Raw genomic sequence first — 22,392 nt, forward strand, 5'->3', positions numbered from 1 at the left:
AGTCCAAGAGGCTCCTCGCTGTTCTTTCTCGTTTTCTTCATTAGCATGGCGCAGGAAGGCGTAATTCGCATTGTTCTTTTCGGGTTCATTCCATTACAGAGCGTGGCGGTGACTGTTTTCTTTTCTCGTAGGGATCGAAATTTCCTTATCACAAACGGAAGAAGAATGAGCTTTTTTCATCATGGGTTATTCTGCTTTCGTAGACTCGCCAGCTTTAAGCTCGGTCTAGCTATTTTTCCCCATAGAGAAAATTCTAATAGCTGTTTCATTTCTCGATTGTTTCGTTGTTACTAAATTCGATGATCTCTAGCAATCCAGACTGACGATTGCAGCACTACTCCATGGCACTTGCACTTTTACAATGCCCTTTCCATCGACCTTGACCTTTTCGCCACAAGTGACGTTGGACATTCTGACGCCTTTGCCGTTATCGAGTTCGTAGGCATAGCTGTTTGCATCCCAAGTGATCCCCGTGACTGCATCACTGCCATTCGCCATTAATCTCTGCACATCTCCACCTTTACACCCTTTGGGCAGCATAAACTCATGTTCCACCACGGGCCTTGAGAAGCCAGTAGTATAGTTGTTTGCAGTCGTGTTGTAGGTGTGCAAGTCAACGATCAAGATACGTGAGAGGGTGTCGTTGATGTGAGCGGTATAGAAGGACGTATTTTGAGACGAAGCTTCCAGATGAGTGATTTGCAAAACAGAAGATGTAGATGGTTTCGCCATCATAGCTGCTACAGCCAAGTTGCCGTAGTAAGGAGGTTTGGTGCCTTTGGTGGTGAGGTTCGTTTGAATGGGTTGCCAGGACTGGTAGCTATTTGCCATCTATCAGTCTTTCATCTTCTAGGTGAGCTCAGAAAGGTACAAGTTCTTACCGATAGTTGGTTCCTTGATGCATATGCGAACGACTGATATTCTGAGACGCAAGATAGAGATTCCAATCCACACCCCACAGAGCAGCCCCAAAAGTATTAGATAAGCCCGGGCGTCCTTGTCTTGCTAGACTGTTATGTTCACCAAGTATAAAAGGAACTTTGGGAGCTAGATCCCCTCCCAAAGCTGCGATGTTTCTTGACACGTTGACTTGGGCTTCTGCTTTTGCGATCACATTGGTATGATTCATGAGTGTGCCTTGTAGAGTGATGCCAGGGAAAGTGGAAACACCCATGTAGTTGTGGGAAGAGATGATGCCGATACTATGATCTGCGTTTAGATCGTCCGCGAATACTTTGACAGGGTCAAGGGTATTGTAGCCATTAGCACCCACACCGGCCATACTCGGTGCCATAAACTTTGTGCCTTTCAGAGAAGGACAAGCTGACTTGACGACTTGATCAATCTGCGAAGTTCCATTGAGCCATTCGGCAACATAATCGGCATCGGAGTAGTTCAATGGACGGTATCCTGATGCATGGAAGAGATCGGGTTCGTTGCCGTATTCCCAGTAATCAAGGTTTTCTCCAATGGCTTTGCAGGCATAGGCAGCAGAGGCAAAGGTAGCTGCTCTACTGGCCGAATAGTTGGCGCCTAGATTAAAGCCATGCGTGTATCTCATTCCCTTGGGCATAGTCTTGTAAGAGTCGAAGAAGGAAGGACCGATGGTGATGATGGTTGGGTAGTCGGCTGAGATGTTTGGACGTATGACACCGATAAGACCGGTCTTTTGCGAAGCATCGAAAATTGCAATGTCTCTGTGTTTGATCATGAGGAAATGTGGTACTATGCTTGAAAACTATGGTGGGTTCTTACTGAGTGTTGCCTCCTACACGAGCAATGGGCATGGAGCCTTGGAGTTGCCCAATATTGTTCAGTAGGTTGTAAGAGAAAGTGTTCGGGTGAGTGAGATTCCCTGACATTCAACAATCATCAACAGGCTGTCTTTCGATTCAAACAATGATTAGGCAAAGCATACCAGCAAAATCCGGCCATGAAGACAGCTCAAACGAGAACGACACAAACGAGTCCAAAGGTATACCAGCATTGCTAGGTGGGCATTGAGAAACAACAATGGGCTTTGGTCTGGAAGGCAGGTTGGCACCTTCCACTTCTAACCAAGCCGCAAGGCACCAAACGAAGAGAGAGTGTGTATTGGGGAACATGTTGTTTGCTTTGAGTCTGTCTATATGCTATGACCATCCATATATGATTTATACAATCCATCGGTAACGGAAAGCAGCGGCCGAAGCATCATCTGGCATCTAATCGCGTGATCCGAACCGTATACGTCGCATACTGCCTGGGAAGATCTGCAAATCATTGCGGAGTGTGCAGGTTGATGATGCGGGGAGAAGGTGGGGTTGAAGTTGCAACTGCCCTATTTATCCGTAGTCAGTTCTTGTCAACCTCGTAGTAAGTGACCGGGACCACTTATAGAAAAAACAATGAGCCACTCAATTCCGAAGAAAAGAGTGGCATAGCGCACAATGCGCTCCAGACAGCCCCACCTCCACTTTCCGTCACCACACAACATCCTGATTGTTCAACCTTCAACTCCCGAGAAAAGCTCATCGAAGTACCGGAGCGGTGTTTCTCATCATTGCCTTGCCTTGTCCTCTGCACACGGCGGCGTTTGAAATGCGTCACGAGGGAGTCGAGCAGAGTCGAACTATATAGCAGACAAGCCGGAACTTTGATCCTCACTCGAGAGAGGTCCCGCACGTATGGCTCAGCAGCTGCACTTCTCCATTGATCGACATTCAAAGCCGTGGGTGAGTGCATTGGAATCAAGGCACGACTCGAGGAACACCTGAGCTCTTCTTTGAAGCATCTTCTCAGTAGCCAGAGGCTTGCAATCAAGACAGAGGTGTGATGGGGTCAAGCTTGAGAAGAACCATCGCTGTTCCTCAACCCTGTTCGGCCTTGTTCAGATTCCTGTGATCGGCCTGATGTCAGCTGGCTCATAGACTTCACCGCTTCACCAGACTCCCAAAACAACTCTCATGATTCTCACACTCCAAAATTCCCTCTCAGTATGTTGTAGCGTTCTTCTCAGAGACAAGTCTTTGGTTTACCGTCCTAGCCAGCAGGAAGCCAGCGTTGGACAGCATTGGTGCGTGAGGACGCGAAGTGGACAAAGTACATCTGTAAAAACCACTTCCATCTTCCGAAGCATGAGTTGCTTGAGGAAGGTATGATGCCTAACAGACACTGATAAAGATACTGCAGGCGGGTGTATCGGCGCTCATCGTTGTCTCGGCAGTTGAAGCAAAGACTGATGATTGACGCGGCTGGCCAGAACAATGACCAAAGGTCAACTCTACCGATAGCTGTTGCTGTTGGCAGAGGCTTTTTGGCTGTGGTTGCGGACCGCGGCGGTATGAAAGATGGTCGTGCGAGCACGGTAGAGCTTGTGCGGGAATCTTGGTTCACTGCTCGACAAGTTGTAGACGTGCAGAGCACTGATCATTGATGCGTACTAGATTCCACTTCTTTTGGAACAGAGACGAGCATTGGGAGTACACCAACCACGTCCAAGGTATTCAAAAGCGGACAAGACGCTACAGAAGCCGGAAACTTTGACATGCCATGAGAAACTGCACCATCTCGTACCTCTGTGTGTGGCTTGACAATCTCGCTACGCAGCAAAGTGCGATTCCGACAAGTATTGTACAAGCATATGATGAGGCACGAGAGTTGGCACGGTCTGTTTGGAGAAGCATGATCAAGCTCTTTCTGCAAAGTCTCGGCCACTCCTGAATCACCAAGGTTGCAGGCACGGAATGCTCATGATGTTTCCCATGGTCGTCCAAGTCCAAGTGGAGATCTGGTGTTGCTGAACAGATTTCCAGAACACCTTCTGCACGAGCAACTGGAACACGTGTAAGATCCCAAAGACGATCCTCAGACGAGGTGCCCGACAAGCTTTCCCATCCCCTCCGAAGGCAGTCCAGAACGGCAGACCAGAAAAGCTGTCCGTAGGTGACCAGAGCATGTTTGTGCCAGCAGCAAAATCGACGCGCGCCCTCTCCGAGAGTCTTACCAAAACGACGCATGATGATGCCCCGAGACGTCGATGACTCTATTCGTTTCCAATGCTGCAGTGTCCTCGCGAGAAGACGAAAGCTGCGCTGGTGTACTAATCGAGAAATCGGCAACTTCCTGCAAAGGACCGCGAGACTGATGAAACCGATGTATGGCTTAGGGTTAAGTTCCGAGGAAGATGCCCATCTGAAGTGCTTGAAACCAACAACAGTCAGGGAAACCATGAGACCGTGCTGTGAGGCTCGGGATTATGACTGTGTTAAAAGCGAGCAACAACAAACAGCTCGAAAGATAGCGACCATGACAGTCGCTAGACCTTCCTCGTGACTGTGGAGAGAGTGAGACGCGTGGTGTGTGTTGAGAGGGACATCAGAGAAGCATGAGATGAGAGTTTTCTGAGAGCCTGAATCTGCGATGTCAGCAGTCATATGACCAGATCTTCAAGGTCGAGGAATATAAATTTGGCACGGCAGAAATCGAAAAACAGCTTGTGTGAAGAAAGGAGAGTTCGCACCCATAGCTTTCTCAAAACATCACGGTGGCTGGGCAGACGCGCCGGGAATGCCAAGACTTCGCGAGACGCTTCAATCGCATGTTTCAATCACGTTGGCAACGATAACATTGTGCTTCAATTAGATTCCCATCCACGGAGAGCACATGCAGTCATATTTTCCTTTATTTCAGTATATGTTACAGTACATACAACAAGACTCGATCTTGCGAAGACCATCTCGAGAGGGAAGAAAGGGTATTGTTCGTTAAAGGAAGATGAAGAAGGAAAGAAAAAGAAAAGAAAATGTCGCACAAACATCAAGACAGATATACACATCACTTTTCTACACCTGAGGCGCTATAGGGGTACTGTGAGCCCCACCATTCTCTTCACCAGCTGCAAAGGCTTCTGCAGAGTGCAGAATCTTTTTCTTGCCGTTCGCCTTGTAGTGGAGCAAAACGTCACCGCCGCCTCGCCAGATATGTGTTCGGATGGTCGCCAATGTCATTTTCGCTGGGATGAGTTGGTTGTTGCAGTAAAGCTCAAGGTATTCTTCGGGAGCCATGGCTGTGGCAGGGTCTTGTGCGGGCTCGATGCGGTCAGCAACATAGCCTAGAATCTTACGAGCGCGCAGCATGCGGTTGGCATTGAGTCGATTATTGCTGGGAAAGACATGTCAGTATACATTCAAGAGTAGAAAGTTCAAGGCAAACATACCCGTCTGCAGCGATGCTTGGCAATGCATTCTGCCATGGTTCGAGCACGAAACTGATCTTGACTAAATCCTTGAGAGGAATCTGGTTACGCAATAGTGCATCACCGAGCCACATTGGAGCAACCTTCTCAATCAGGTCGGCCATCTCACCTGTACTACCAACCTTGCCCTCGAAGAGATCTGCTACACCACCAGCTTCTGGTCGCTCTTCCTGAATCAGGATGGTTGTGTTTGGAGGCGGCTTCAACACTGGCGTTTCGGATGGCAGAGAAGGCACGATCGAAGTAGGCAGCTCGAGCTCTTTCGACTGTCCCAGTGCACCTCCTGCAGCGTCTACAGCAGCAGCTCGTTGAATCTGCGCCTGCAAATGGTCCTCATAGGCGAAACGAATCTTCTGAATGCAACCAAGGAAGTTTTCATCGACAATACGAGAGTTACTATTGTCAGACGAGCTCTGTGTGTCAGCCTCAGTCTCTTCCTTGGTCTCTTCAACGACAGCAGGCTTAGTATCCTTTTCGTTTGTGGGAGGCTTTCCTAGCTTTTTCATGTTGAAAGACATGTTCATACGTAGACGTTTGCCAAACTTCGAAGGCGTGTCGCTCGCCTCGGTCGTCGAGGCGTCTTCTGGCATTGGCGTGGTAGCAGCTTCTGTAGGGGTTTGAGGCACAAGCTTTGTATCGCCGTTCGCATTTGTAGAATTTGCTACCGTAGAGGCTGAGAAGTAGTCACCCCCTATCGATGACCTATCTTGTGTACGTTCACCATCTTCAGATGTGAACGCATCCCTTGTCAAGCTCGGTGAACCAACATAAGACGATGCTGTGTCTGTAATGGCCAATCCAGGGGTCGCAAAGCCAATAGTATTGGTGTTTGTCGGTCTCAAAGTGTTGGTTGTTAGGGGAGCTGACGGATCAACTTTCCAGCCGTCTGTCATCGCGGGAGGCATCTGAATACTAGTAGGTGCATTTTCACGCTCCAACTTTTGCTTTTGTGCTTGTTCCAAAAGGTGCCTTCGGTACTGCGAGTCTCTAGATATCTCTTCGCTAATCAGGTTTGCAAACAGATAACGAAGGATCCACTTGCCAAGGTTGATGCGCTGATCTTCCTTGAAATCAATATGTTGCTCAATGTCGAGCTCATCTGCGTACATCTCGGCATCAAAGGCTGTGTTTTCTTCCAAGGTGATGGCCAAGGTTCCAGTTCGGGTATCGACAGAGCACCAGTTAGGTACCGTCTCGACTGTGGTAAGCTCTGGCTGAACATCCTCAAGATGTTTCTTGCCAAACGACTTGATGGGAACACACTTCAACAGATCCCACAGCAAGACTTCGCCAGCAGTATCCTGAGTCAGAACACGTTTGCGGTCGTTGAGCATGATGTGTTTGACCAAACCGTTCTGTCCTTCGATAGCAAAATCTGGTGTGTGTCTCAAGGGGTGTATGTGCTCGACATGGTCATCCTCGGCGTCTGGGGCGGCCTCTCTTGCAGTTGGTCTGGGGAAGTAGACGGCATTGCTCATTCGGAGTACGTGTTTGAGAGGTATGCGCTTGCCGGATGGCGGAGGTGTGGTGGGAGAGGTGGCTTGCGGTGGTGAGGCTAGTCGGTCAGAAGACGAATTGACAGGTGGACTAGGGATTCTAGAGCGGGAAGTGGACAAGCTGAAGCGGTGCTGCTTGTTGGTGTCAGGTAGATCGATCTCGGCACCATCAATGTTGACGTCGGCCCATCTGTTAATGGTGGGACGAGGAGTGGCCGTCCAGATGTAGTCGCCAGCGACAGCGAGCTTGTGTACCGCAGTGCCTTCCTGGCAGATTGCAACACTAAGACCCTCTTCCAGCTCTTCACCGCAGCCTCTGGTGTCGGTCTTTGCTACCATACCGCTCTTATCAGACGAGTAGAAGACGGAGAGGTCTGGATGGTCGGACCACAGAGACCAGACGCTAGCGTCGTGCATGGTCAGAGTATTTGTGCAGCGACCGGCAGTGACACTCCACACCTTGACCGTCTGGTCCGAACAGGCAGACATGACAGTGGAGCCGTCTTGACTGATCAAAATGTCGCGCACAATGTCTGTGTGACCGACGAACTTTGTGATGCGCTTGCCAGAGCGCGGATCCCAGATACGCACATTGCTATCAGGACCTCCACTGGCAAGGATGGAGTGTGTGGCCTTCAGAGCGTAAACGCTTGCCTTCTCTTTGCTCAAGCCTGTCAAGCTCTCGTCCTCGCTGACGTCAATGCTGAGTGTTTGACCTGCACCGTTCAGATCCCAGAGACGAATACGGCGATCCAGACCTCCACTGGCAACCCACGACGCGTCCGAAGAAGGAGAAGCCAGCACCTTGACGTAGTCGCTGTGCAAACCAATCGTCTGGGGCGGCATCGAGTCGGTAGCAGCGGGACGCCATACTTTGACACTGATGTCTGACGAGGCCGATACCAAGGCTTGGTTGGACTGGGCGAGGACAAGGTCACTGATCCAGTGGGTATGCGCTTGGACTTGGTTGTGCAGGGTCGAGGCGGGTGATGGGGGAGGCTTCGCGTCGATGGCTGTGATCTGGTCCGACTTGTGGTTGACTTCGAAGTTGAGGTCCCATGCGCAGATGACGCCGTCGCGTCCTCCAGAGTAGCTGCGCGAGTAGAGTGTCAGTGATAGGCATGAGAAGCTACTGGGCCGGGTACGTACAGGATGGAGTTGTCGCTATCTACGGCGAGGCCGTTGACACCGAGACGATGCCCTCCGGCCGAGTTTGTGAGAGGCAGCACATAGCTGATCCTCTGGCGCGCCTTACGAGCCATGTCCACTACTCTGGCATGTACGGACTATTGTCGACGACACCTCGTAGTCGAATGCCCCGGCCCCGAGCGACTGACCCTCGATCTGCCAAGACGTCCGGCAGTTTCCCCGCCCAGGTCCAGATCGACATGCGGAGAGACGTGTCGGTTGTGTCTGTGTCTAAACCCCGACGCTAGCCGCCTTTGTGCAATCCAAAAACACAAGGGAAAACAAGACAGTTTGGAACAGTTCATCAAGCGAACTCGTGTTCATAGAATGGTTAGGTATGCTTGGTTGTATACACATTAAAAAGTATCGCCCTTTTTCTTTTCTCTGCTCCTGCAAACGCCTTGCTCTTCGCTACCGCGATAATCAAATGTCCATCCATGCCTCATGGTCTCATAACTCCAGAATGCCCACACGACTGCGTTCACTTTGCATGCGGTGTCAGAGCCTCTGAGCCCGTCGCGCCGCTAGAAGAAGTGCCCTGAGCATGATCGCCCACTGACAAATTCTTCAACGACTCTGTCGGTGGCTCAACTGCTCCTACTCTGCGCTCCATTTGTACTTTGTGGTAGCGCGATGATCCAACCACCGGACCGTTGGGCGCGCGCATGCGGAGCCCATTGTCTGCGGGGTTCTCGCAGCCAAAGTGGAACGGCTGAGTTTGACCAGCCAAATACATCATGTCATCGAGTACAGGAGGGTGGACCCAAGTCGTCTCTGTTGTAGGAATGCCGTTGCGCACGTACTCCTTGTAGTCGCCTTCAGTTCCAGGGAACTCTCTGGCTGTGAAACGAAGTGGCTCTCTAAAGAAGTTCGAATCTTTGGGAAGCTTGGACAGCATCTCGCCGATGAACCACTGCTGATTGTAGCCGGATCTACCAGGAATCTCATCTTCAGAAATTTCCATCAGCTCGTCGCCATTTCCGGTAGGTACGAAGTGCCTCGCTGGAAGGACTTCAATATCAATGATAGGCAGGATGCGGTGGTAGACGTCGTGGTTGTGGATTTCACGGGTGATAACTTCTTCGCGAATGTGGTGGACCTGAGGTCTGACAGTTTCGTGTGTGACAGCTGAGAAGAGTCAATGGGTGTCATTCCTCTACATGTTAGTCCAAAACTTACCTGGAGCCCAAGTCTCGGTCACATCAGTGTCCACTGTGTTTCTGAGGTCTACGACGCCTTCAAGTAGAGGAGCAGCCGGAGCGTCCTTGACAATGTAGTTGTGATCCTTGGGAAGGAACTGTCCGAAAGCTGGATCATCGCTCAAAGCTGTTTGCTTTGGTGGCACTGGCAGAGGCTTGTCCATGCTAAGTCTCGATCTCTGCTTGGTGCTCGCGACACTGCCCCTTCTGCCGTTGACGTCCTGCACAGTCTCAGAGCCAACGGCCTTGCGCGAAACTCCAGTCTGGCCAATTCCAGCCATTGGAGCTGTAGAGTAAGATGATGTTGAAGACTGTCGCGATTTGTCGGCAACCGATTTGTTGACATTGAGCGGAGCTGGCGCGTGGGTAGGACTTGGCTTCTCAGCATTCATGATGTTCCAATCAGCAACGTCTTCTGAGTACCTATCAGATTTGCTTGAAAGTGGTTGAGAAGCAGTGTTGTTGTGATTGAGATTGATCACATTGGAACTTCTGCGAGCTTTCTCCTTGGCTGCCATTGTTTCGGCATCCTGCGAGACTCTAGGGCGGGCGATTGCCTCATCCTTGTAAGTGCTGGGAACTGCAGGTACGCTTGGGGCCTCGCCAGCATCAATCTGACGCTGATCAAGACTCTTGCGCTTACTGTCAAGACTCTTTCTGTCGAGACTTCGTCTACCAATTGAGTCGTCTGCAGCAGGGGCAGATTTGCGATCAAGCGACCTTCGAAGCTTGGATCGGGATCTTGCAGGAGACGCTTGCGAAGGCGAATCTGTCACCAAAAGTTAGCCGCCTTTGTTCACTTTCCATCACAAATTGCTGAAATTCCGTACCCACGCTTGTACTTGCTCTCCCACCCTGCTGGGGGCTCACACCTTGCGAAGTGTTCTCATAGCGAGATTGGCGATTGGGACTGCTTGGAGGTGTTGATTCGTCATCGTGCCTGTGCAACAAGCTCTTGATCTTTTCACGAAGCGGCATGTTTTGACAGGCGGTTGTCGCGATGCGTGCGGGGGAGCAACTGGCCAACTAGAGGGTCAAGGGAAAGATGGGATCAATATGGCTGCGTAGGGTGCGTGCTGCGCTGTAGGATGCTGGCGGATACGATGTCACGACCGCCGATTCGGGTGTTTCGCTCAACGTCATATTATGCCTTTCTCAATAATAGGAAATCTCACGCCACACGCTAACTCATCCGTCGCTGCCCTCGGTGCTCGTGGCGTCGGCTGGCGATGCTATGTTTCTTGCGCCAGCCTGCAGTCCATGTAACTACGTTTTGATGACACAAGTCGTGTTGTTCGGAGCCATCTCGAGCTCTCCACCGGCCCCTGGCAACAATCTAGATGCTTGCTGCAGCTCTGGTTCCTGTCATACGGCTGCCTTTTTTTTTGCCCTACTACAGGGCTCAATCCCTGCATCCCAAATCTCGTACACCCATCACCCATGGATACGCGTGCTTGTAACGTCCCAATGTTTTCCTGTTCATGCAGAAAAGCTGTTGAACTCTGCTGGAAGCTCCAAAATTTTGGAGCTGTCTCGATGATGCTATGTGACCTAGTGAAAACGGTGTGAATTGCGGGGCATCCTGGAAAACATGAGCTCTGTGCTCTTGGCCACCTCTTCCGCCATCTCTTGCTTCCATGATCGATGATGATGTGCGCGCTTGATGCGCTTTCCAGCGGTTCTTAAATCACGGGCCGTCAAAGCTTCGATGCAGATACGCCATCACGATCCGAGCTTCGCGTCTGGTTCAGGATGGATCTGGCTACGCATGCAGCCAATGAGGCTGTGTTTCGAAGCGAGCGTGCTGAAATGATCGATACAGGGAGGTCGTGATTGCCAAAGCGAGCAGGTGCAATCAGGAAAATGGTCTTAACGTGAATGGGCGTGTTCTAGACAGAAGACGTCGCAATTAAACTATTGGCTTCCATGGTCGATCATTGCATGAATGGGCGCGTCGATCAAGCCCCAAGCGCTGGAGCTCGTGGGCCCTCGGGAAAAAATGTACACGCATATGTTTTTGCTGTTCCAACCCACTATACGTTCTCTCTGAGCATCCGACAGGCCGATGTTGAGGCTCTGCGACCTTCTGGGCGTGCAAGTCTAGGGTAATAATGCAGAAATTGGAAAATGTACCACAAGCGTGTACTAGCCACAACGTCGATGCTGCAGCGTCATTTGGTATGCAGCCAGCCTTATGCTAAAGGTGCATGTCCATCAACTTCCCTGGCTATCCGCGGGATATAGCGGGGTCGAGAGCTTGGAGCACCGCCACAAGGTGAACCAAATCGAATCTGACGGTTCGGCAGCCCCGGGTCGTGAGCGCTGGTACGTAGGTTTTGGCGATGTTTTGCACAAAGATTGCTGGAGGTCGGTGCAAGAACGGGTCCGAGAGTCAAGACACGACAGCTATGAGATCACTAACGGCTCTCATCATGAGCAGCCCACTCCACACTGTGGCTTCTCGGCCAACTAGCGAACGAGGTTTACGCCAGCATGATCACATGTGTGGCTCACTGTCGGTTTAGCCACCGTTGTGGGAACGAGTAGCAAGCAGGCTGGAGCAGGGCAGGCGCCAGACAGGCCAATCGTCAGATCTGGTTATTCCTGCCTTGTAAAATGACACGGATGATGTCAACACAACCGTGAGCTCCTTCCTCCTCGACCTTACAAAAAGAGACCCCTTCGACGTCTCCTCCCCGTCTTTCTTCTCCTCATCAACACATCTTCCATCCAAACAACAATCCCATCTTCATCTTACAACCACTTTCCCATTAAACCAATCACATCAAACATCACAATGGACTCCGCAAAGGCCGCCGTTAAGGAATTCATGTAAGTGCATCACTCACTGCATTCAGATCCATCATCACTGTTTACTCACACATTTACCTCAGGTCCAAGTCTGGACACCACGACACCACTGTCCACGAGAAGGTCGCTCCCGCTGTCACCCACGAGAGCCACCAGCTCCAGCAGCACGAGCAGATCCAGACTGCCATTGACAAGGAGGTTCACCAGGACCACTACCACACTTCCATCCAGCCCATCAAGGACCGTGAGGTTCTCCCCGAGCAGCACCACCACAACCTTGCCGCCGTTGAGCACCGCTCGTTCGAGCACGGCAACGACGCTCAGGTTAAGGAGCGTCTCGCCGCTGAGGCTGCCCAGTTCAGAGATGAGCGCACCGAGCTCGAGGCTGTGCACTCTAAGTCGATTGCACCCACCATCGGCGGTGAGCACATCCACCACCACGTCCACGAGACCATCCAGCCCGTCGTCAACAAGGAGACCATCGAGCCTCACGTTGTCCACACCACCGTCCCCATCCACGAGGTTCACCACAACGCCGCTCAGCACCACACCGCATCTGCTCTTCCTGCCGTCTCCATGGCCGACTTTAAGAAGCAGGGTGGTGTCCTGACTGGCCGCGAGGAGCGTTACGATGGCTTCGAGGGTGAGCCCCGCACTGTTGGCGGCGCCCACACTTCCACCACTGGCACTGGTCTCACCGGCTCCAGCACCACCGGCCGCGAGACCCTTGGTGAGCGTGTCCGCGAGGGTGAGGCTGACCTTAAGGCTGGTCACCACCACTCTACTACTGGCACCACCGGCACTGGCTACGGCCGCGAGTCTGAGGTTGACCCCAAGACTGGCAAGCCCTCTCTCATGGACAAGCTCAACCCCAAGAAGGATGCCGACCGTGACGGCAAGGCCGGCATGATGGACTAAATGTCTCGCCCTTCCTGTTCTCATTGATACCACTACTTCTTTGACTTTGAGATGATCGTCTTTTCACGACCTCTTTCACGATTATGATGTTGCTTTCAGCGCTAGGGGTCCACAGCAGTCCTGTAATATACATAACTCCTCGAAAATAATCCTAGTTTCCTATTTTCATCAACACTTGCCGATTTACTTTCCAGTGTGATGTGTCTTCCACGTACTCATTCTTCTCACTGTCCTTGCTTTGATAAACGTATCCTTTTGCATCTTGTCGCAGCATCCATTCGGCGAGTGTATTCGGACGATTCATGTGCATCCGTTATCGTGGTGGATTCTTGCCGTCGTCATTGACAAACAAGTCCTCATTGCTCGTCCCAAAAAGTCAGTAGTACTTGTGTTATTGTCGAGATGTGGTTCAAGCTCTGTAGCAATCAATGCATGTCGTCCAAGTCATGTCGTCGGGATAGCGCATTGACCTAGTGGCGCCCATGGACTTGAGCCTCAACTGTGGCTTTGTCGAGTCTTATTCTATCGACATGGGTATGGTCACAAATATGTGCGGCTACTCCTCTCAAATTATCTGTCTCTCAAGTAGCAATTTCTTACCGTCGGAGAGATCTGTGATTCTCCTATCATGCATAGATACTACCTCTGTGTTTGTCCCTGTCGAGCTCATCCAAGCTTTTGGTTGTGGACCAGGATTTCCAAAAGTCCGATGCCAAATCACAAAATTGACTGTAGTACCCTCAATATCGCGCGAAGACAGCTGTGAGTCTCAGCATATATGCTGCTCATGTTTAAGAACACACCTGAAATGTATTGAAGCATTGAACCACATGTGTGGTGGACCTATCTCGCTCATGGTCATTTCGACAATGGCAGAGGGGACGACCCTGTCAAGCATGATATGCATTGTTGGCAACAAGAAGCTCATGCATCGCAAACGTCAGATGGCAACAAAGAGAGTCTGAAGCCATCCTACCAGCCATCCGAAACCCGTTTCCCAGCCACCCTTTTCTCTCGTGGGGTTTGCGACATCAGGTCCTCACGCACCTGGCTTCAACACTGATGTCGTCCATGTCGACTTCGTGCCAGAAGGTGTTTGTCGAAACAGGGATAGAATATTGTGTGATCGCACAAGACCCACAATAGAGCGCTCGCTAAATTTGCAGCTCCACTCACGCAAAGTCGCAGTCGTTCGTCTTTATAAGATCGACCCATCGCCATCAACACACTGGTTGCTACCCAAGATTTCTGCCCAACATCCTAGAAAACATGACTTAAGAACGTCGTCTTGGCTTTGAGTTCGAAAAAGGAGATGAGTAACACGAAGTCCTTACCCCCGTCCTTGCGACTGCCGTACGAACGGTTTTCTGCCTTGCACGCCTATCGTAATCAACAATCTCTCCTTGCAACAACCAACCTGGCAAAACCGGCATCATGATTCAAGAATTATTCTAAGGCCAAGACACCCGCCACTGCAAAGAAACGTCGCTGATGATATTTTCCACCTCTTTCTGACGATTTGCATATTGTTGTCTCGGTGGTTGATGTAACGGTGCGGGCTGGCGCTGCGTGGTTTCGCTGGGTCTTGGCAATACTCATAAGATGGTGCCGTTAACATACAACGGCTTTTTTGTATAACCGTCGTGGTAACCCATGTCCTTTAATCTTGGTTTACGAGGTTCTTTTAGGGTACGAGTTCGCAGGTAGGTGTATGCATTGCTGTAAAATGGATATAGGAAGGCAAACACCGTCAGCCAAAGGTTCCCAGCAGGAATCATCGGCTAAATCTCTCTTCTGCTTCTATCTCGTATCAACAGACGTTCAATATAAGCAGGCAAAAGTAGATGGCTGAGGGACACGACTGCAGGGCCACATGCGCCGAACGGTCTCAACGGCTACAACGACCCAAGCCCTCTCTTATTCCCTTGGCCGTATTGAGAGAGGCTGCTATATAACAAAGGCCGCCAACTCCTCTCTACTATTTTCTGCTTCCTCATCCACATCCAAAAACATCTAAGCTCTCACACAACCAACACAAAGCCCTCAGGAAGGAAAAGAAATAATCAGATCTTGATCAGGACATCAAGAGACAACAACAACACAACACAAGATGAAGTTCTCAGTACTCACCTTCATCACTCTGGCCGCCTCGTCGGTGTACGGCTCAGTCATTGATGTTGCCGCCGCTCAAGATGCCAACACTCTTGCCAACATCGAGACTCGTGCCACATGCTCGAGCTCCGACATGCAAGCAGTCAAGGATCGCATCAACCACTTCAACGTCTTCTGTCAGATGTACAATGCCCAGTATGTCTCTCCAACCTTCCTTCGCCCTTTTCCAGTCACTAACATGATACAATAGACCTCGCGATTCATCGCCTCTCCCTACATTGACTGCCGCCAAGTTGACCAGCGCATGCTCGTGTATCCTCGCCCAGTGGAACAAAGTGGCAAACCCTACCTCCGTTCCCTCGACCGGATCAAACACTTGCGCCGCTTCAGACATCAACCTGATCAAGAACGAGGCACCCAGAAACTTCAAATCCTACTGCACATGGTGGGGCTTGATGTACGTTCCTCTCTCCCTCTCCTCATCAAATTCTTATATACTGATTAGCCCTCACAGTTACCGCACACGCTCAGCCATCCCCGGAGTCAGCGCCGACCAAATCACCAAGTCGTGCAAGTGCCTGCTCAACCCAGGCTCAGTCACATCCACCACCGCTAAGGCTGCCACTACCACCAAGGCTGCAGCCACTTCTGCTTCTGCCTGCAAGAAGCGCAGAAAGGTCCGCAGAACCGTTACTGTTGAGGTTCCTGCCGAAGCCACTCCTTCTTTCTAAGAAGTTGCTTCTTATCTCTTTCTTCTTTTCTTGCTCTCCTCACTATAGCCTGTTCTTGATGCTTCGAAGGAACAGGTTGAGGGAAAGCGAGACTTGATTCTTCTTTGTGTGACAACAAAACAACGACAAAACAAAACTTCTTACCGGGGATAGATGCCTTGGATGCCCTTTTTGGATGGGGAACAAACTTCTTCTTTTCTTGTTTCTTCTTTTCTCTTCGAGGAGGAACTTTATTTATCGGCGGAGGATTTAATCACACTTGTAGTTGCTGCTTGCAGTGCTACTTGGGGATAGAGGAAAGCAGGTTGGAAGGAACTGTCTCAACTGGTTTTGAGATGTCCTTCTGTACTTGCTGGTCCTCGAAAAAGGTGGTAAATTTATGTAATTAGATAGAAAATCTGGCTTGCTGCAAAAGAACCAGATGACAATACCAAGATCTTCATACCGCCTGCATCAACTCCCGCCTTTGCTTTCTTGCCTTCCTTTCTCTGTGACTACCTATGATGGACGAGTAGATGCGGTCTGAATTGGCTGGCTCGTTCTTTGTCTCAGAAAAAGTGCCGGGGATACGCAAGCGAAGTATATTGGTGGCGAGTCAACGGGAGTTCCTGTCGATCATGTCAACGAATGCCGCATACGGAGATCTACAGTAACGTTCTTACCTAGATGGTCAGGTACGAATGCTTGATCATGATGCCGAAGAGTCTAGACTGAGAGTATTGACGACTCTATCCTTATTCGGCGAGGAAGAAATCGATCTGGCCGGACATTGGGAAGTTATGCAAGAGCTTGATGATCGCAACGCAACCTCGCAGGAGAGAGTACGGGAAGAGGATTCTCAGTGTTGAATTTGTGTAGCCATCATGAAACTATCCGAACTAAGCTACTTACTACAGAGCCTACACTTGTAAATGATGCTCTTGATTCTTCTTGGCTTGGCTGATTGACCGCCTTCAATGCAAAGTTTTAGAGTTGAAGTGAGAATGGGATCGTCGGATGCTCAAGCCCTGGCCTATCTTCAGTCCTCTACTGGTTTTTAGGGAGAAGTGGAGCTGTCAAGAACTTTTCCAAGCTCTCAAAGTGTTCTCGACCAGGCAAGACTGCTTGCTCGACTAGCCGACGTATTTCTCGGAATGTGAAGCCTTCCAAGTCTGCGCTCTTTCTAGCTGCTTGGACAGCGGCAAGTAAGGGCTGCTCAAGAGCTTCAACAGCCAGGCCAGAAGGATCTTGAAATGGTTCGAATATGTGCTCGAGGCAATCACCACGCGTTTCCGCTTTCTCCAACCTCAGAAGGCGTACCGTTCCTTTTCTTAGGTTTATATCGGCGATGACGGGATTCGAAGGTTTACAAGCACTTGAAAAGGACAGAATGATGTTCCAGAATTTGAATTCGTGTGGTGCAAAGTCATCAAACCACAGCCAAGATGCGGGTACCTCAATCTTTGTGCCGAGCTCTTTAATTCGGTGAGACATGGTGTATACAAGATAAGGCCGTGCTTTTGCTCCATCCGGCATTATGGAGGCCAGAAAACAGAGTTTGGTGTTGGCGACGAAAGCCTGGACTTCGACACGGACTTGTGGAGAGACGTGATAGAGACAGATCAGGGGATCAATGCTCTCGCGCGCTTGTTGGAAGGTAAATCCGAGATGTCTACAGTCGAAGGCATAGTTGTATACCATGTAGCGGAGTTCGAGCGGCAAGCGGAAGAAAGGAGAATCTAGGAAATGATCAGTACCAAAAATCGCCACAGAGAGAAGTCGAATGCTCCAACCTTGATGGTGTGCTGCTGGCATACTGGTGGAAGCAGTCTCTGTCAATGAGTCGATGTACTGGAGATCTGGATCGGTGATGCGGGTAGAATCCAGCGACGAGTCCTTGAGTTGACGGTCCATGGTTGTGATGAGTTTGAAATGATGGGCCGGATTCTGTAAAATTGAGAGCGAAGATGAAGCTGATTGTGCGCTGGGGGAAGCGAGGATGGAAATGTCTGATGCGAGATGTGTGCAGTGAGTTATGGAGCTTCCGAGCGTGAAGAGGAAAGAACTGTTGAAGACGATGAAGCGAGATCAGGCATTGTTGAAAACAGAGGAGAAACTGAAACCATGTGATGCAGAGTATCGAGGGGTGGGAATTGAAAAGGAAAGAGCTATTCACGTGTTCGAATACGACAACGCGTGTCACAAGATATCTGATTGATGTAACTGAATGTTATTTGCGACTTCCTCTCTCCAAAATTTCCAGATGTGAAGCCTTCGCGACTTCCAATAGTCTAGGCAGCATCGGTAGTTTCACTCATGGTCTTCTCATCAGCATTGATACTCTCAGCCTTGGCCTCTCCATAGTCTACCTTGCCTTTATCCTCAGCCACACCAGCCCGAAATCTTCATCTTCGTCAGAATAGTAATCCTTGTTGCTGCAATCCTCCTCAACCTCCTCACCAATGTCATCATAGCCCTCATTCTCTTCATCACTCAAGTGTTCACCACTCATCGTCCTCGTCCCACTCATCCGAATACTCCATACCGAACAGTTCCTCCTCATCCCAGAAGTGCTTGGGACAAGGTATCTCAACCTTGTGCAGCAACTCAGTAACATCCTTGAGCAAGAAGCCGTCAAAACCATCCTTGCCAGTGAACGTCTTCATAGCCTTGGTGAATGCGTCTTCAAAGTCTCCAAACACATAGTCGCAATAGTTGGAAGAGAAGATCTCTGCAGGGAAGCCAGGAAGGTCGACCACAACAGACTTCTCCATGAAATCCATCTGAGCCTTGACTCTGATGGACTTCTCTGCGGTGAAGACGACGATGACCATCTTCCAGACCTTGAGGTCATCGGGAAACTGGGCCGTGGTTGTGTTTTGCTTCTTTGACTTCTTTGACTTCTTGCTCTTCTTCTTGGGCTTGTCGGGGATGGCAACGGTGTGAGGTTCAAGCTTCAGGTTGTAGTAAAGACCAGCCTGGACAAGAGCCGTGGTCTCTGTAGCAATCAGAGCCACAACCTCGGTGCGGACTTGTGGCGAGATTTTGAGAAGTTTGTTGATGGTGTTGATCGAGTTTGGAGGCTCAACGACGAGAGTCTTCTTGCCCTTGGGGTCGAGCAGCTGATGATAGATGTTGTGACGCTCGTCGAGAGAGAGACTGAAGAACGTAGGGTCGGCAGGATCAGTGGGACCAGAAGCATTGGTAGAATCTATCCTATCGTCAGTACCAGAGAGAGCATCGTAGGATGCTGATTGGTCACACCTTGCTTCTTGTTGTCAATATCCTGCATCTTGGCAGAAGCGTCTTCGGTGGAAGGGTTGTTGCTTTGGGGATCCATATCAATGAGTCGTCGTTGATGATATCTGGAGATGAAGAGGGATAATTGGGAAGAGAAGAGAGTACAAGTAGGAAATGGGTCGCAACGAAGAGGACAAACGGAAGCTTCACGCAGCTTCAGCCTACCAACAAAGAAGCCTACTGCTGCAGGTGGGTACATAATGCGAAACATCGAGATATGAATTTTGCTGCCTGATCTGTTTTGGTAACCACTTGGTGGAGTTCAAGACGTGAAATGAAACTTTGTGATACATTCTGCCTCGTGTTATTGGTTCCCTGCGCGGCTAGATGCAGTAGCCTGCTTCGTCGATTTGTGATCTATACTCAGTCGTCCTATAATCCCGTCCGACCATCATTCTTGTCTGAAAAAGTCCTAGAACCTAGCGAGATCCCGTGTGTTACATGACCTGTGCTGTGGTTCATGGTGAAGGCTCAATCCTGATACCTTGTCCACTATGGTGGGAACGCATGGACTTGGGACCAGTCAACCTTCTCCATGAATAGAGACATGTCTGCAACACTGATACCTTTAGATCCATCTTGTTCCGTGAAGAATCGCATGGCATTGGTGAAAGTTTCTCTTTTGGCAGGCCAGTGATCCGGAACGCGATCACTGCTTGACTGGTTACCAGAAGCTTCACGAATACAAACAGCGTGCGAAGCGAGATGGAAGCGTGGAATGAAGGCGCGAGGAAAGACGCAGCTGCAGAGTAGTGAGAGCGGAAAAGTGTTGGAGCTAATGAGAATGAACGATTGCTTTCGTATGTTTATCCTTTCACACAGATCAAAGTGAATAGGCACAAGACTGACAGCTTAGCTTGTATTGCGACTCGGCACCAGCCCTCGTTCACTGGTCTTGCGATACATGATTAGAGCTTAGTTCTCGTGATTTGAAACAGCAAAATACGTCCATCTGACACCTCGACTCGGTCGAATCATCGACTGCACTAGCAACTCGCAACAGCGAGACCACCATGACTGTCGATGATGGCCACATTCAAAGACTTGTCATAGGAGGAGCATTCACAAGCTTCAACAGCCTGTCTGGAGTTCGTGGTGAGAGCGATGACAACGCATCGACTTCTCTACCCTCTGCACAGTACCACAGACAGGACTGAGCGAGCAAGAGTTGGCGCGTACTTGTAATAACGATACGCTGGAGAAGTACAGAATTGGTCTTGTGTCTATGAGCATTATTAGGCATTAAGAATAATTGATCTTCGTTCGAGCTTGCTTCTTGCCCTTCTCCTGTACTGTGAAGACTGATTTTGGAATTCAGAATAAGCTGTAAATGTACGATTGGCGACATTGCTATCTCTGCTATACCATGTCACAGTGTCACACCAACTTCTGTCCAAGACTGCGACGCTTACTAAGCCTATCTCGAAGGATCGCATCAATCGCCGCGTGGTCCTGAAGACCCAATGAACAACATCATCGAATGCCCTTCGTCAACTACGCTCGCAGCTCTCATAAGCGCTTTCAGCTTGTAGAATCGTCAAATGATGTCACATCTTACAGGCGACCCAAAACAACATGACCTATCCTCCTTCAAGGATTCCATAACAGGCAGCTGCCTATGCGGTAGCATCACAGTAACAATCAACGACAACCTCTTCACAAAACCACGCGGCCACCTCTGCCACTGCGAAAACTGTCGAAAGGCTTCCGGCTCTATCGCAGCCACGAATCTGACTATCGAAGAAGAAAAAGTCGATGTCGAAGATAGAGATGGTACCTTAATGCTGTATGAGGATAGAGCTACCAGCAGCGGCAACCCAATATACCGATGGTTCTGCGCTGTAGATGGGAAGTAAGTCATCGTGTTCGCAGAAGACGAACGATTCATGATGCTGACTGCCGCAAGCCCCATCTTCTCGAAAGTCGATTCGATGCCTGGTCAAGTTACCGTGTCGATGGGCATGATGCCAGTAATTCCAACACCCGAGATGGAAGGTTTCGCTGCGCATAAGCATACTTGGTTCAAAAGCCCCGATTGTGTGAAATCGTACAAACATCTTCGTACGGGAGAATTCATGGATGAATAATTGTCGTGGCTGCCTGAGTCACGACCATCGCCAACTACCTCAATCCATCACAATATCTAACGCACCTTTCTCCATACCGTCTTTCAAGACTCTAGGCAGCAGCTCTTACTAATGACTGCGATGACTAGATATTGAGTATATAAGTCCAGTGTTGCAGATGCAAACTTCTTGTCCCATGGAACATCGCACATCCACAAGTTCGAAAATCATGGCGACCCAGCACAATACATCGACCACACAGTCGCTGAGAGACAGTTTCCTTACGAACACCAACGCCTACCACAGCAAACCCATTCATCCACCTACATCACAGGCATCACGTTCACAAAAGACAACAACAGAGCCCAGAACCTTGACTCCCGAAGCCTTGAGCACCCTCAAACCCATGGACGAAGACCAAGCCGCCTTATACACTCACTCTCGCATCATCCACTTCCTCCACAACCTCCCGGATCCACCCACAGACCCAACAGGAGAAATCCTCCCAACTCCAGACTTCAAGTATGCAGAGTCAGAACCTCAAGTCCATTACTACACACCACCAATTCACCCACATCACAAACACATCTGTGACCGTTTTGAAGAGATGAGACGTACAGAGCCACATGCAGAGTTTCATCGCCACAAAGCTTGGTTGACTTTGGAGTATGGCAAAGATGGAAAGGTGGGTATGTATGTGGGGGTTGAGGATGAGGCACATGCGGATAGGATTCATAAACATATGCTTTGGTTGAGGGATAAATGGTTGGGGTATGAGGTTGGCTTGTTCTACCATTACATCGAGTATGAAGATGATGATGATAGAGAAGCCGATGCGGCCGAGGATGTCGAGCTCTAAAAACTACGAGTATGGTCGCAAATATCGAGTTTTAACGATGTTGATTTCTTGAGAGCTCAGAGCTTCTGTATTGAATTGGCATTAAATCATAAATTGTTTGACAGTCTACAGTCCCAGCACATCGATCACTATGCCAATTCCTTGTTCCTTATCCTGTGAACTCAGTATCGCATGGCCTATTCCCAATATATTGTTATACTGACGTTGCCACGCCTGACTGATATTCTGCCTGAGCACAAGATCCCGTACATCAGAAACCGTCAATCTGATGACCTTCTTTCTGTTTCTGGACGATTGACGTCCCAAATATTGTCTTTGTCTGGCTCAAGAAAAACATCTGGGAGAATCCTCGCATACATTCTGAGTATTTTTTATACGCTTGTGGGTCACGCAGGGATGGTGTACCCGTCCATGCCAAAGGTGGTCGGGTCTCAGTGAGTCTTTTGCCTGCGAGAAGTGGCCGAGTATTACAAATCATGACTTTCATGTCGTTATGT

At 49.8% G+C, this 22,392-nt stretch overlaps 9 protein-coding genes across 9 annotated transcripts; 4 read left to right on the top strand and 5 right to left on the bottom strand.

The window, feature by feature from the left end:
• Nucleotides 1–306: 306 nt before the first annotated feature.
• On the bottom strand, nt 307–2,105 carry M437DRAFT_38949 (uncharacterized protein; the record flags this gene model as incomplete). Its single annotated transcript, XM_041019919.1, has 3 exons — nt 307–820; nt 882–1,725; nt 1,919–2,105. The coding sequence occupies 3 exons, from the start codon at nt 2,103–2,105 to the stop codon at nt 307–309; spliced, it is 1,545 nt and encodes a 514-aa protein (XP_040883396.1).
• Nucleotides 2,106–4,823: 2,718 nt separating this feature from the next.
• On the bottom strand, nt 4,824–7,994 carry M437DRAFT_80865 (WD40 repeat-like protein; the record flags this gene model as incomplete). Its single annotated transcript, XM_041027431.1, has 3 exons — nt 4,824–5,142; nt 5,198–7,825; nt 7,882–7,994. 3 exons carry the CDS (start codon nt 7,992–7,994, stop codon nt 4,824–4,826), a joined length of 3,060 nt encoding a protein of 1,019 aa, XP_040883397.1.
• A 407-nt stretch (nt 7,995–8,401) lies between these two features.
• Nucleotides 8,402–10,097, bottom strand: M437DRAFT_38657 (uncharacterized protein; the record flags this gene model as incomplete). The annotated part of the gene is made up of 3 exons (XM_041019875.1): nt 8,402–9,048; nt 9,100–9,888; nt 9,950–10,097. 3 exons carry the CDS (start codon nt 10,095–10,097, stop codon nt 8,402–8,404), a joined length of 1,584 nt encoding a protein of 527 aa, XP_040883398.1.
• A 1,819-nt stretch (nt 10,098–11,916) lies between these two features.
• Nucleotides 11,917–12,848, top strand: M437DRAFT_39647 (uncharacterized protein; the record flags this gene model as incomplete). The annotated part of the gene is made up of 3 exons (XM_041020047.1): nt 11,917–11,951; nt 12,014–12,668; nt 12,777–12,848. 3 exons carry the CDS (start codon nt 11,917–11,919, stop codon nt 12,846–12,848), a joined length of 762 nt encoding a protein of 253 aa, XP_040883399.1.
• Nucleotides 12,849–14,958: 2,110 nt separating this feature from the next.
• M437DRAFT_71967 (uncharacterized protein) lies at nt 14,959–15,691 on the top strand (the record flags this gene model as incomplete). The annotated part of the gene is made up of 2 exons (XM_041025766.1): nt 14,959–15,155; nt 15,211–15,691. 2 exons carry the CDS (start codon nt 14,959–14,961, stop codon nt 15,689–15,691), a joined length of 678 nt encoding a protein of 225 aa, XP_040883400.1.
• A 1,026-nt stretch (nt 15,692–16,717) lies between these two features.
• M437DRAFT_80869 (uncharacterized protein) lies at nt 16,718–17,584 on the bottom strand (the record flags this gene model as incomplete). Its single annotated transcript, XM_041027432.1, has 2 exons — nt 16,718–17,409; nt 17,464–17,584. The coding sequence occupies 2 exons, from the start codon at nt 17,582–17,584 to the stop codon at nt 16,718–16,720; spliced, it is 813 nt and encodes a 270-aa protein (XP_040883401.1).
• A 587-nt stretch (nt 17,585–18,171) lies between these two features.
• M437DRAFT_80870 (uncharacterized protein) lies at nt 18,172–19,010 on the bottom strand (the record flags this gene model as incomplete). The annotated part of the gene is made up of 2 exons (XM_041027433.1): nt 18,172–18,881; nt 18,935–19,010. 2 exons carry the CDS (start codon nt 19,008–19,010, stop codon nt 18,172–18,174), a joined length of 786 nt encoding a protein of 261 aa, XP_040883402.1.
• Nucleotides 19,011–20,514: 1,504 nt separating this feature from the next.
• Nucleotides 20,515–21,057, top strand: M437DRAFT_38784 (uncharacterized protein; the record flags this gene model as incomplete). Its single annotated transcript, XM_041019897.1, has 2 exons — nt 20,515–20,822; nt 20,877–21,057. 2 exons carry the CDS (start codon nt 20,515–20,517, stop codon nt 21,055–21,057), a joined length of 489 nt encoding a protein of 162 aa, XP_040883403.1.
• A 208-nt stretch (nt 21,058–21,265) lies between these two features.
• Nucleotides 21,266–21,895, top strand: M437DRAFT_80872 (uncharacterized protein; the record flags this gene model as incomplete). Its single annotated transcript, XM_041027434.1, has 1 exon — nt 21,266–21,895. The coding sequence occupies one exon, from the start codon at nt 21,266–21,268 to the stop codon at nt 21,893–21,895; it is 630 nt and encodes a 209-aa protein (XP_040883404.1).
• Nucleotides 21,896–22,392: the final 497 nt, after the last annotated feature.

This window comes from Aureobasidium melanogenum (genome assembly GCF_000721775.1).
Source record: "Aureobasidium melanogenum CBS 110374 unplaced genomic scaffold scaffold_2, whole genome shotgun sequence".
Classification (NCBI taxonomy): domain Eukaryota; kingdom Fungi; phylum Ascomycota; class Dothideomycetes; order Dothideales; family Saccotheciaceae; genus Aureobasidium; species Aureobasidium melanogenum.